This window comes from Geotrypetes seraphini, chromosome 8, assembly GCF_902459505.1.
Source record: "Geotrypetes seraphini chromosome 8, aGeoSer1.1, whole genome shotgun sequence".
In the NCBI taxonomy this organism is placed as follows: Eukaryota; Metazoa; Chordata; class Amphibia; order Gymnophiona; family Dermophiidae; genus Geotrypetes; species Geotrypetes seraphini.
Window position 1 is genome coordinate 116,817,195 of NC_047091.1, and position 13,473 is coordinate 116,830,667.

The 13,473-nt window shown below is 48.4% G+C and overlaps 1 protein-coding gene across 6 annotated transcripts in view; it reads right to left on the reverse strand.

Annotated features, from left to right (window-relative positions):
- MEF2B (myocyte enhancer factor 2B) overlaps positions 1 to 13,473 on the reverse strand; it is a 111,014-nt gene that overhangs the window by 16,084 nt on the left and 81,457 nt on the right. For 3 of the 6 annotated variants that reach the window (XM_033953933.1, XM_033953932.1, XM_033953934.1), the window contains 7 exons: positions 12,135 to 12,213; positions 11,745 to 11,948; positions 7,250 to 7,378; positions 6,980 to 7,148; positions 5,200 to 5,342; positions 2,854 to 2,968; positions 438 to 546 (listed from right to left, as the gene is read on the reverse strand). In XM_033953933.1, coding sequence (XP_033809824.1) covers positions 438 to 546; positions 2,854 to 2,968; positions 5,200 to 5,342; positions 6,980 to 7,148; positions 7,250 to 7,378; positions 11,745 to 11,948; positions 12,135 to 12,194 — 929 coding nt within the window. In that variant the 5' untranslated portion in view covers positions 12,195 to 12,213. Of the gene's footprint in view, positions 1 to 437; positions 547 to 2,853; positions 2,969 to 5,199; positions 5,343 to 6,979; positions 7,149 to 7,249; positions 7,379 to 11,744; positions 11,949 to 12,100; positions 12,214 to 13,473 lie in introns of all 6 variants that reach the window. The other 3 variants (XM_033953936.1, XM_033953935.1, XM_033953937.1) reach the window with 3 other exon arrangements.

Here is a 13,473-nt window from a genome sequence, read left to right on the forward strand (position 1 = left end):
CTTCCTGTGTGTGTATTTCCCAGCAGGGAGCATGCAGACAGTAACAGAGTTGCTGAAAAAGGGATGTGTGACGGGAAACTGTACTGGCTGCATGTATGTGGGTCTGCTCCTTGGGAGCTTTGAAAAATCAGACCCAAATGGACATTTGATCTTGCAATCGAAAAATCTTTCTGGAAAGGTGATGCCTGACCAGAATGGATTGTCTTTTGTAAACATTTGGAATGATACCTTTGTAAGAGGTGAAGAGATTTAGCACAAAATTTTTTTAGAAATTTTTTTTTTTTTTTTTTTTTAAATATTTGGTAACAGTCATAAGTATTTATTTGATAAAATAATATGAACAGATGTTTAATTTGCTGGACTGATTCTGCCCCCTGGACCACCGAATCTACCTTCTGCCACAAGGGTGAGAAGGAGACCACTGATTCTCTCCTTACCTTACTGTGGTATGTGATGGGGGTGCATCGTCTTGTCCAGGTAGCCACGAGGTCAGGGCGCTGGGATGAGAAAGTCCAGGATGGGAGTAAGTATCCACTGGAGGGTACTCTGCACATCAGAAGAAAGGGGAGTGTAAGACCAATTTTTTTTTTTTTGGGGGGGGGGGTGGGGGGAGATGCAAGAACAGACCAAGCAGAAGCATTCTCTTCCATTTTTACAGTGTAAGGAATGGCTTCTCTGCTGTGGCCTGGCACTTAAGACACTGTGGTACTAATTTGCCCTCCTCTAGGGCAGCAAATTCTAGTCTCAGATGTACTAACAGTAGAAAGCATTTTTTCTTTTGAATTTCATTCCTGAAGATATTAACATTCAAAGCACCTCAGTCACTCCAGCTGTTATGAATCGAAGTACAACAGGGTGTTGCTGTGCTGATTGCTATCTGAATCGTCGCCATTTATTTATAAGCACGTGATACACAGCTCTTAAGGCCAATGCATAGTGGAATGGTTTGCAATAAATTAAAATAAAGGAGGGGAGTGAGGAGGGAAAAAGAAGGAGGAAATGGGAAAGGAACATGAAGGAGGGGGGCAGGGATAGAGAACAAGGGGAAGGATAGGAACAGGAAAGGATTAAATGATGCAGAATCCCCAAAATAGACTGTCTAGACTGGGCTGAAGGCCTGCAGGAATACCCAGGTGCTAATGTCTCTCTGTTGTTTACAATATGATATTTTGGAGCAAATCTGGAAGGCAAGTGAATTCTAAAAATGCAGGCCTAAAGAGGAAAAAGAGGAGGTCTTTTGAAAATAGGTAGTTGTAACTGCGCTGGGGAGGGAAGAAATAAACCTGCTTGAGAAGAATGAAGGGAATAGCATCACATTGATACAGTGCAAATGCAGTTTGGACAGCTGAAGTACAACTATTCAAAACGAGTTACATCAGAAATATAATACATCACCTGAAAGGCAGGGATACAGTTTCATACCGGTGCCTTTATCATTCTCACCCCCCCCCCCAACATGTTTTTCTTCTCTGTGGTGGGCTCTTTACTGGTTTGGGATCAGGGTGCAGATGGGAAGCCCAAGACCCTCCTAAAGCCCTGTAAAATGTCACAAATATTTCCTTTGGGGTCTCAACAGTGACAAAGGGCTTCATTAGGGTTACCATATTTGTGAAGTCAAAAAAAGAGGATACATGGCTCTGCCCCTGCACCAGCCCTGCCCATGCCCCACCCCCCACCTTTCACCAATCTCACCCCTGCCTCACCCCAACTTTCACCCATTTTCTTAGTCCCCCTTCTCATCTTCTGTACCCTTTTGGTGCTTTTCTTTCTCTCCCTGCAACCCCCTCCCCCCATGCAGGTGCTTCTCCCTCCCTCCCTCCCTCCCTCCAACTACTCCCCAGGTGCCTCTCCCTCCCTCCAACCCCTCCACATGTGCTTCTCCCTCCCTCCCTCCCTCCCTCCCTCCAAACCCCCCCCCACAGGTGCTTCTCCCTTACTCCCCCATGGGTGCGTTCCTCTCTCTCTTTCTCTCTCCCCCCACACAATCCCCTCCCTTGCAGATTCTTCTCTCTCTCTCCCTCCCTTCCCCAGGACGGTGCTTCTCTCTTTCCCCTGACCCATCCTACCTCCTCACTGAAATTGAATATTTGGGCTGGCTGGCAGCAGAGGCAAAGTGAGCCTGCTGCAGTTGGCCTGCCCCAGATGCCACCTCTCTGGAGTGACCTGCTTGTGAGAGAACAGGAAGTTGCTCCAGAGAGAAGGCTTCCGGGGCAGGCCAACAGCAGCAGGCTCACCTTCCTGCTGTTGCTGGCCGGCCCGAATATTCCATTTTATTAGAACCGGAGGCAGTGGCATAGTGAGGGTGAGAGGTGCCCCCCACTCCTTTTCAGATCCTGCCTGTCGCGCATGTCCCTCCCACTCCTTCCCTGATCCTGCCTGCCGCGCGCCTTCCCTTCTCTTGTACCTCTAGTTGAAGTTGTTGCTCATGGCAGTCAACAATGTGCTATTGCGACCCCATCAGCTCTCCCTCCGATATTACTTCCTATGCGTGGCACCGGAAAGTGACATCAGTGGAAGAGTTGATGGGGTCGCGAAAAGCACATTGTTGACTGCTGTGAACAACTTCAACTAGAGGTATGGGGGAAGGGGGGCATGCGAATGGAGGGGAGGAATGGGAAGAGGTGGGGGGTGGAGGTGTGTTGGCACCCCCACCAACATGGCGCCCAGGGTGAACCATTCCCCTTGCCCCCCACCCCTTTACTACCCCACTGGCCGGAGGTAGGTGGGAACAGGGCAGATTAGGACTCTAGACACTTTTTCCCCAGACAAGTGAGAAAGCCATCTGGACAGGGCTCTAAAAAGAAGACATGTTCAGGTAAATTTGGCTGTCTGGTAATTCTAGGTTGCACTTACCAGTGTGGGTAGAGGAGAGGTATGGGAAACCTGTTAGTCCATGACTGGGCACGCTGGTATTTCCTGTGGCTACAGTTGGATTTCCTGTCTGCAGGCTGGAATAGACGGACCTCTGCTAAGAGAAAGCAAACATTTTCCTGCCATTAGTCCTTTGCCTCAACCGTTTCCCCTCCCCTGCACACATTCTGCTAGCAGAGACTGAGGGGGTGGGTGGGGGAGGGAGGATGTTGCTGATTTTCCTTTTTCTCTTCTTATAGTTCACACTGGCCCCAGTAAATCTTGGCCAAGGAGAACAAGCTAAGGCCTAGGGTTACCATATTTCTGATGGGAAAAAAAGAGGCTTCGTGGCCCCACCCTGTCCCGCCCCCACACAAACCTCATCTCCACTTCTTCCCAGAGCTTGGGGCTGCGTCTGGAAGGCCTCTGAGCATGCATGGATGCGATGATGTCAAGCACATGCATGTGATGTCATCATGTCCCATCCACGCATGCTCAGAGGGCCCTTCAGATGCGGCCCTGAGCTCTGGCAGAGCCGGGACCATGCAAAACCCAGACAAAATGCCGGATTTGCAAAATCCATCCGGACACCTGGATAGTGCTCTAAAAAGAGGACACGGCCAGGTAAATCCGGACATCTGGAAACCCTAGCTAAGGCTCCACTAACTCTTCCTTGCTATAGGCAATGCTGTCTCCTGTGCCTGCATTACAGCAAGATGAAAAGAGTGACAGGATAATCGCGCGCCAGACGCCAGCGCACCGACAATTCAGCGCAAGACAGAAGCGCGCGGGGGAAAAAGTAATTTTTAAAGGGCTCCGACTGGGAGTTTGTGATGGCAACCCCCCCCACTTTATTGATTAGTGTTCGCGCTGCCGTTGCGGGGGGGGGGTGAACTTTTCCCGAAAAAAATAAGAAAAGTTCCATTTTCGCTATAATGGAGGTTTCCAACCCCCCGAGACCACCCTCCAACAGCAGCGCGAACACTAACCAATAAAGTGGGGGGGGTTGCCACCCCCAACCCCCCGTCGGACCTCTTTAAAAATTACTTTTTCCCCCGCGTGCTTCTGTCTTGCGCCAAATTGTCGGCGCTGGATTGTCAGCGCGCTGGAGTATTGCATGCCACTGTCTATGAACCGATGAAAAGATAGGATCAGCGAGTTGCTAGGTTTATAAGGATAGAGTTCCCCACACCAGATTTTTCAGAAAGTAACAGCTTGAAGTTAGAAAAATACAGGGATCCTGGGAAAATATGGAGAATCTGAGCCCTTCAAGTTCACATCCTATCAGCGAAACTAATCTTGGGCTAATCTTTGGCAGAGGTGGGCAACCTGTGACCCACCATTGGATTTTATGCAGCCCCCGAGACCAAGGGAAGCATAGAGAGAATGTCACTAACCAGAGTTTTGGCAATTTTAAAGATTGAATTTTAGAAATATCTTTTCAGAATTCAATTGCTTTTAGCTAAATTACAGAGCTCTTTGTATTACTGGTTCCAACATTATGGAATGTTGCAGCCTGCTAGGGGGTAGTACTGACAGTTATGTGACCTTCTTGTGTATAAAGGTTGCCCTCACCTGGTCTATAGCAAGAGCAGAGAGATAGTGGCCATTTCATCTCTTGCAATTCCAACTCCCCACAAAATGGCAAAGAAAAGACAGTGCCTCACCTCTAACTAGGGTTGCCAGAGTTTACAATGGTAAAATCTGGACACCCTAGATCTGTCCCCGGGCCTGTCTATCTCCGCCCCAGTTCTGCCCTAGCTCCACCCCCCCGCTGCTTGCTTTGGTCGGGCAGGAGGCAATCCGCACATGCGCGGATTGCCTCCTGCCCACCGTGATCAAGAGGAGGCTTTTCAAAACCCAAACAAAGTGCCGGGTTTTGAAAAGCCGTCCAGACCCCCGGATGTGTCCCCAAAAGGAGGACATGTCTGGGGAAATCCAGACGTCTGGTAACCCTACCTCTAACCCCTACACAGATGCAAACCTATCCCCATATAGGCCAGATCTGTTGGTGCACTAGGTGCTAGGTACCTTCAATACTAAACAAACTCCTCCTTTGTGTCCGTGGAGAGGAGTATTTAGCATCCCGCCCCCAATCATTTTGAAATGTTGACACCTATGTCTGTCTCTGCTTCCAAAATCCTAATCCTGCCTCAATATTTACCAGGCCCCTAACTGCAGCTACCTCTAACCATAACAGTGGCCCTAAGTCAACCTTATTCCAACTTCTCAAATTCAACTATAGAGCCAATAAGAGTGCACCGAGGCTTTTGAGTAATACTGGCAAGGTTAGCAAATGATGGAGCTGAGGTTACAGGTCACTGAGGTCGGCAGCACTGGGGTACTCACCGTTGAGGTTAGGTTGCCCTTGGCATTTGTTAGACTGTGTAAGTCCAGACGACGGCTCTCGGTTCCCAGGTAAAGAGGGGGAGGGGTTTTGCTAGCCATACTGAGGTTGAGGTTGCTATGGGAGAGTAGTGGGTAATTAACACCTGAGGAAAGATGGGAGAGGTAAAGAGGAAAGTTGGAAGGTGAGATGCCAAAAGAGCAGAAGACACAACAGTTCTGTGTTCCCTGTCCTGCCTGACCCTTCATAGACTCCTGGAGAAAGGGTGAAAGAGTTTGGCTTAAGGTTAACCAAAGATATCATATTTTCAGAAGCAAAAACCCAGACACATGACCCCGCCCCATTCTGCTTGGTTCCGTCAGCCCCCCACCCCCAGCCTTGTCTCTTCTTCCCTGACCAGCTCCGATTGCGTGTCTGGAGGGCCTTGAGCACACTTGGATGTTTACAATGTCGTCCGCGCATGCACGGAGGCCCTCCAGATGCGGCCAGAGATGGTCGGGGCTTTCCAAAACCCAGACAAACTGCCAGGTTATGGAAAGCCCGTCTGAGTACACGGACAGTCCTCTAAAAAGAGAACGTATCCGGGTTTTCCCAGATGTCTGGTAACCCTACCCAGAGCCCTATAGAAATAAAATTTGCTACATCTTTTTCCTGAAGAGCTCAGTCCATAGGTTGTGATCATTCCCAGGGTATCCAGAGCCCTTCTTGCACTTATCATACTACCTGGACGCAGAGCACAGGTTAAGCCCCCTGGGTATTATGGGGGAGGGGGTGTTACATGGGAGGGAATCAGAATGAAACTTCAGCCCTTGTTAAATCATGCAGGTTAAGTTCCAGCTGTTGGTATTTTCCGTTCCAGGGTGGAAAACCCTCTGACTAAGGCCTGCTACAGAAGGAGGTGGTGGAGGACTTGTGGCTGGGCTGAATGTGTCAGGCCTTAGATTGGGGTTTTGTACAGGAAGTGGGTTCTTGCAGCTTCAGATCAGTGGAATCTCAGCTGTGCATGGGAGGAGCGTGCTAGAGTCTCTGTCAGTCGTGTGCATGCACACTGACATACAGTATAGATCTGACACAAGCTAAAGAAAATAATTAAAAAAACAAAACTAAAACTAAAATGCAGACACTATAAATGTATAGAAAAGGGATATTCGGAATTGGGAGCAGGAGAATCAAATCTCTTGTCTCCTCCTACCTTCCTCCCTCCACTAAGATCCTTTCAGGCTGACATTCAGCTATCTGTTTGTGAATATGGACCTTTTTGTGTCTGTTTCACACAAGCTTGGATTATTTTCTTTTTAACCCAGTAGTTTCTTACTGCTCTGGGAACCATACATTAGGACTCCTTCTGGAATATACTGTCACTCCTCTCAGTGCCCATCAGGGTCATCTCTACAGCTTCTCCAGCCCTAGCTTAGAAGGGGAGTGAAAGGCCCAAGCTGGGATTCAAACCCTGGTCTTTCTGCCAGGCAGTGTCACTAAGCCACCAGGCCCATGTTCACATACTTCGCCCTGCCACTTTGTCGGCTTCTTTCATATCCACTGGAATTTCTGGTTCAGCTGTTCACCAGAACATCAATGAAAGATATATTCCTTTTTTTTTTTTTTTTTACAGTTTCCCTCTCTTCAGCTACATAGACAGATCCCCCCCCCCCTTGTCCTTTGCCTCCACCTAGTAGCACATACATAGTGGCACCACAGACATCCCTCTGCCTCACTGAGTCTTTTCAGAGTGTACCTGGAATCAGGCTGGCACTCTGCAGAGTCTGAAGAGAGGATCTATACCTGGTTGTAAGGACCCAGGAGGGCGGCCAGAGAGATTCCCATGTTTGGACACAGCTTTGAAGTGCAGAGGTCGACTCTGGTTCTGGAGTGATCCATTGGACCCACTGAGAGCAGCATCAGAAGGGAGAGTGCTGGTGTATGTACCTTCAAGACCAGGTAGCGAGGCCGACTGCAGGGTAAAAAGTTATGATGAGAGGTTTAACACAGGTAAGACTACCTCAGAAAACCATGCACTAATATATCAGATAGGTGTGTCCTGTTAACACTCACATATAACCGCTGACGGGCCAAACTGAGATCAACACCCTCATTAAGCTTTCTGTATTTCTCTATATGCTCCATTCCGTCGTCAAGCTCCAAGCCTGGACCATCCAGCCCTAGCCCCTTCCTTTTCAGGGTCTGCCGAGGAGGAATTGGTAGTCATTAGTTCACACAAGCAACATCTGTTCACAGCCCTAAGAAAGAAACCCATTTGCTCCTCAACTACCCAACCATTAAAGATTCAGCTGTGCATGACACATATGTACCTTGCCAGTGGCGTAATGAGGATAGGCGGTGTCTGGGGCGATAGCACCCCCACATCCTCCTCTCCACCTCCCATGCCTTCACACCATAGCACTGGCTTTCCCTCTGATGTCACTTCCTGATGCCGCGACCCGGAAGTGATTTCAGAGGGAGCCAGGTCTGCACAAGCAGCAGGCTAGGATAGTTGCTCGCGCTGGTGAAGATTTTAAAGAGCTATAAGAGTGGGGAAGGTAGGGCATGAGTATGGCGTGAGGGGAAGGAGAGGTGTCACCGCCCCCACCAAGATGGCATCTGGGGCATTCCGCCCCCCTTACTATGCCACTGTACCTTGCTGCTTCCTCCCACCCCAATATGTTCCTTGTTTGATCTCACAATCAAAAGATCTTTCTGGAAAAGGTGAAAATCTGTCTGGCCAGAATTGCAACTATAGTATTAAGTACCTTAACTCTTAGGGAAGGTCTTATAAAAACTGCCTATGATTTGAATTAGAGACCATAGAGGTACTTAGAAAGGTATTATCTGAAAAAAAGATCACTTAAAATTAGGCACTTTGAAGTTTATTATATGCCGTTGTGGATTGATGTGTATATTACATAGACAACGTCATAAACAACATTGGGTTATTTTAATACATCAGTTGAATTAGAGAATGACACGGTGGCTGTTACCCGCGGCTAGCCATGGGTAACCTGCCGAAACGGTGGGGGGAAAGTGCTCACTGCAGGCACGGGAGGGAACGCTTGGCCCCCTCCCTCCTTCCTACCTACCGAATTTATCTCCCTTCCCCCCTCCCCCTTACCTTCACGGTGGGTTACTTACCGTAACAGGTGTTATCCAGGGACAGCAGGCAGATATTCTCAACATGTGGGTGACGTCACCGACGGAGCCCCCTAGCGGACTTTTTTCGCAAGTAGACTTGCTTGAAGACCTTCATGCGCGCGTGCCCCTCCCGTTCGACCTAGGGCATGCGTCTCTTCAGCGTGGCCTCAGTTCAGATAGCTAACAAAGAAGCCAACCACGGGGAGGTGGGTGGGTTGTGAGAATATCTGCCTGCTGTCCCTGGATAACACCTGTTACGGTAAGTAACTATGCTTTATCCCAGGACAAGCAGGCAGCATATTCTCACACATGGGTGACCTCCAAGCTAACTAGAAAGGGATGGTGAGAGAGTTGACCTTTAAGAAAATAAGTAACTGTGCTTTATCCCAGGACAAGCAGGCAGCATATTTTCAACATGTGGGAGACCTCTAAGCTAACCAGAATGGGATGGAGGGAGAGTTGGCAATTTAGGAGAACAGATTTTGCAAAACGGATTGGCCAAAATGGCCATCACGCCTGGAGAAAGTATCCAGACAGTAGTGCGAGGTAAACGTATGAACCGAGGACCAAGGGGCAGCTTTACAGATTTCCTCAAGTGGAGTAGAGCGGAGGAAAGCAACAGATGCTGCCATCGCTCTGACCTTGTGGCCCTTGACTCGACCCGGCAGCAAGAGACCAGCGTGAGCGTAACAGAAAGAGATACAAGCGGCCAACCAGTTAGAAATGGTCCACTTAGAAACAGCACCTCACAAGGATGATGATCAACAACCATTGCCGCCAAGAATTCCTGGGTATAAACAGGACTCAGACTGGAGGTCCAGGTTCAAGGCCCTACCCATGTCAGAGATGAAACGAGTAAAGAAGGAGTTTCGAGAAGAAGACTCAACCTCCTGAGGAGACCCCGAGCGAGATCTGAGGCAGCCGAGAAATTTCCCTCGAATAGTAAGCTGGGGCCTCGGAGTCCCGCGAATGGGAGACCGAAGAGGCTCGACTAAAGTGTCTGGAGGTGTCGAGAAACGACCCCGTGCAAGATGGACCGGGGAAGACCCCGGGGTCAGAGGAAACAGCTGGCAAAGCCTCAGAGAAGATGGGGCAAAGGAAAATTCCTCCACCGGTTTCGAAGAAGACTCCTTAGAGGCTGTCAGCCGCCTTGATGGGGAACATACACTAGAGTCCAACACGAGGACAAGCATGTGCTTGGAAGGTTTTACGGTCAGGGACCTGCCCCGAAGGAGTGGAGAAGACCGGGGCTTTTTAGGAGGGGCAAGCCTCGACATAGTAGCGGGGGAAAAATGGCCCCCTGGCCTGGACCCCTGAAAAGTCACAGGTGACTCGGGGGATGAAGAATCATTCGAGGGAACCCGGCGAGTTTTGCGGGCATAGCCTTGAGATATGAGGGGACGCTCAGGCTGGTCAGACCAAGACTGGGTCGAGACCTAGGTCAGAGGCGTCGAAGTCGGGACCAGTTGGCTCACCACCAAGGAAAGCTGCATGGTAAGTATAGCCTTAAGCATGTCCTCGAACATAGGCACCGAGACCAAAGGTGGTTGGGTCTTAGGTGCAGCAGTGCGCTCCTTCGGGGGCGACCTCGAGGAAGAGTATTCCCTATGTGAGGAGGCATGCTTAGAGTGATGTCTCGAAGACGCCAACGAGGCGGCACTGACATGAGACTCTGAGGTAGACTTCTTTGCTGGCACACCTGATGAGGAAAGAGGAGACTTACCCGAGGCTGGAGTAGCAGGAGGAGCCGAGGCCGTAGCTTTCGAGGCCAACGAGGACTTCGAGGCTGAGGCACCCAACGAGGGCGCCGAGGCCGAGCTCGAGGCCTGTCCTGCAGGATCCATGGGGCCAAAGAGTTGGAGAATCTTGGCCACCCTCCTATGAAGAGCTCGCGGTTGCAAAGTCGCACAACGGGGACACGACTCAGCGCGGTGCTCTGCACCCAGACACTACACACCAACGATGAGGGTCGGTGATGGAGATAACCCGGTTGCACTGAGTACAGTTTTTAAACCTGGAACGAGGCCGGGACATAAGAAGAAAATATGGCCGCAGCCCTGCGAGGCCAGGTGGCCAGAGCAAGACCGGGAACCCGGTCAAAAATATACGAACTGAAAAAAATGAAAAAGAAAGGAAACAAAGATGCTGGCATAGCGACTCGACTGAAACTAACCAAACAAGCCGCGGTGCAAGAGGGACAATGATATTGCGTGAAGCAAGGAAGCAGTGCTTCTGGCTCTGCAGAAAACAGAGAACTGAGGCCACGCTGAGACACATGCCCTAGGTTGGGCGGGAGGGGTACGCGCGCATGTGCAGGCCAATCACAAGCTTGAAGGTATTCTAGCGAGTCTGCTTGCAAAAACGTCCTCTAGGGGGCTCCGTCAGTGACGTCACCCACATGTTGAGAATATGCTGCCTGCTTGTCCTGGGATAAAGTAAGTTGCTCAAGCTGGCCAAGCCTGCCTGCAGTCCGGTTGCATCAGAGAAGCTTCCACTCACACACATGACTGCAGGCAGGCAGGCTCGGACAACTTGAGCAACTTACTTTACTAACGCGCCGCGAAGGGAAGGAGGAGGGAGGGGGTTTCTCGGGTCATGCAAGGGGGTGCTGAAGGGTGGAGGTGGGGAGAAGGCGCTGGAAGGGAAATGGGGAAGACAAGAGTGAGCAGAGGACGCTGGAAGGGAAATGGGAAAGATAAGAGTGGGCAGAAGATGCTGAAAGGGAAATGGGGAAGACAGAGTGGGGAGAAGACAGAGATGCCAGACTATGGGGGAACGGAGGGAAGAAGATGGGTGCCAGATCAATTGGGGGGTGGGAGGGTGAAGGAAGAGGCACAATAACATAGCAAATGGAAGACGCTGAGAGAAGACAGACAGTGGATGGAAGGAAATGAATGAGAGGATGAGGAAAGCAAAAACCAGACAACAAAGGTAGAAAAAAAATTTATATTTATTTCCTTTTTTTTTTTTGCTTTAGGATAAAGTAGTATATTAGTTGTGTTGATAAAAATGTATAAACAAAGCCCTGCCAGCTGAACATCTCTTTCTCTAGTTCAGCAGCCAGAACTTTGATTTATAAGGAAGGAATAGGCTAAATATTGCAGTACTGAGGCTTGTATGGATGCTGTGGGGACGGGGACGGGGTGGTGAAGTGGGCGGCGGGGATGGGGCGGTGAACAGCGGAGATGGGGATGGGGCAGTGACAGGGACAGAATTTTTCCCCGTGTCATTCTCTAATTTGAACCATTTCCTTCAGCTGATTTAGGAGTCCTTACTTTTTTTTCCACCTGTGCAAGTAGAGCCTGATGTTTCACTGTGTAAATGTAGCTAACCAAACTTTGTCCTATGAATCCAGGTGGCAACCATAGAGATCCTTCACTGGCACACAATATTTGAATAATGCAGGCACCAGCAGATTTACCTCTAGAATGTCAGAGTTGGTACGGCTTTCATGGGGCTCACTGTATTCTGTATACTTGAGCAGAACCTTGTCCATGTCAGTGCTGGCATATTGGAAGAGGCGGTTGGTGCTGTTGAAAATAATAAGAGCAATCTCACAGTCACAGAGAACGCTCAGCTCATATGCTTTCTTCATTAAGCCGAACTTCCTCTTGGTGAAGGTGACCTATGGGAAAAGTGGTTGAATCAGCATGAGCAACTTCACTACCAAGGTGATCTTGAAAATATACCAATGCCCTCCAAGGCTTTTATGGTGTGAAATGCAATTTCACATATCCTCTTTAGATTATAAAAGATTTCAGTTCATTATATCTTTACCTAAATGCTCAGCATCACATGCAAAAAATTTCACCTGACGGTTGCGCTGGTCCAAAATTCGAGAAATTTGTATCTTCTTTCGACCCATTTTCATGGATTATTGTTATTGGTTTCTGAAATGAAGTAAGAGAAAAGGAATAAATACTTTATATAGTGAAAGAATGTTTAAAGGATTAGATCAAAGGAAATGTAGCATTAAAAAAAAACCCATCAGACTAACTAAAAAGGTCAAATATGTTTAAACTTTTCTATAATGTACTATTTTGGTAGCATATACTCATGCTATTTTGGACTACACTATTTTATGGCTCTTCTATATCCTTCACTAAATTTCTTGCCTTCAGATTTAGAGTCCTTCCTATCCAAATCAAAGATGGCCACCAAGTGTGCCAAAGGTCTTCACTTGACTGGCAATGATATTCCAGTGGTCTTTTTCTATCCCTATGACACCGATACAGCATGTGAGGGTCATCAGATTTAACCAACTGAAAGGCTGCTTTCAAACATCCAAAAATGTCTTCATTCTTTTAATCCCACTGATTTAAACGACATATATGTTGTCCACCTTCATTAAAAATATACTCTAGGTCCTCTTTAGCTCAACATGAATAAATGTTTCGAGTATTCAGTCTGCCTCAGGGAAACTTGAAGCCATACAGGTTCTTCATAAGATAAAGCTGCTTTAATGCCGTGATGACATATCTCTTGGCGTCAGACTCATAAAATTTAAGACATCCAGCTTGATACCATTCTGTTGTTTTACAGAAACCCCGAGATATATGCTGATATGGTATTAAATCAGCTTTAATTTATGAAGGACCTGTGTGGCTTAAAGTTTTCCTGGTCAGAGTATGAATACTTGAAACCTGGATTTACATCAGGCTAGAGGACTTGTATATTGTCCTCCTTCTTTAAAAATATGTCGTCCCGATCTTCAGCCGGCGGTGATCAGTGTTTTAATGATTGCTGTCAGTGTTAAACCCAGAAATTCAATGCCCGATCATGTCTGGGTATCAGTTTTGAATTTCCAAGTTTGCAGAGCAACCAAACACACAGCCAGTTAAATGCGATATTCAGCTCTTAACCACCTATGGGTTACCACACAAAGCTGGGATTGAATTTTATGTGGTCATATTTATGCAGTTAACCTGGCCGGTTAAGTGCTGAACACTGGCACTCAACCAGCCAAGTGCAAACTCTGCCCCTGGAATGCCCCAAAAATAGCAGGCTTTCAGTTTGGTGCTAACCAATTGTTTTCTGTGTTACTAACTAGTTAAGTGCCGCTCAAGTGATTAGTCCTTAACAGGGAGTGGAGGGATGGCAGCCTAAAAGATAGGTGAACTGGGTTCGATTCCCACTGCAGCTCCTTGTGA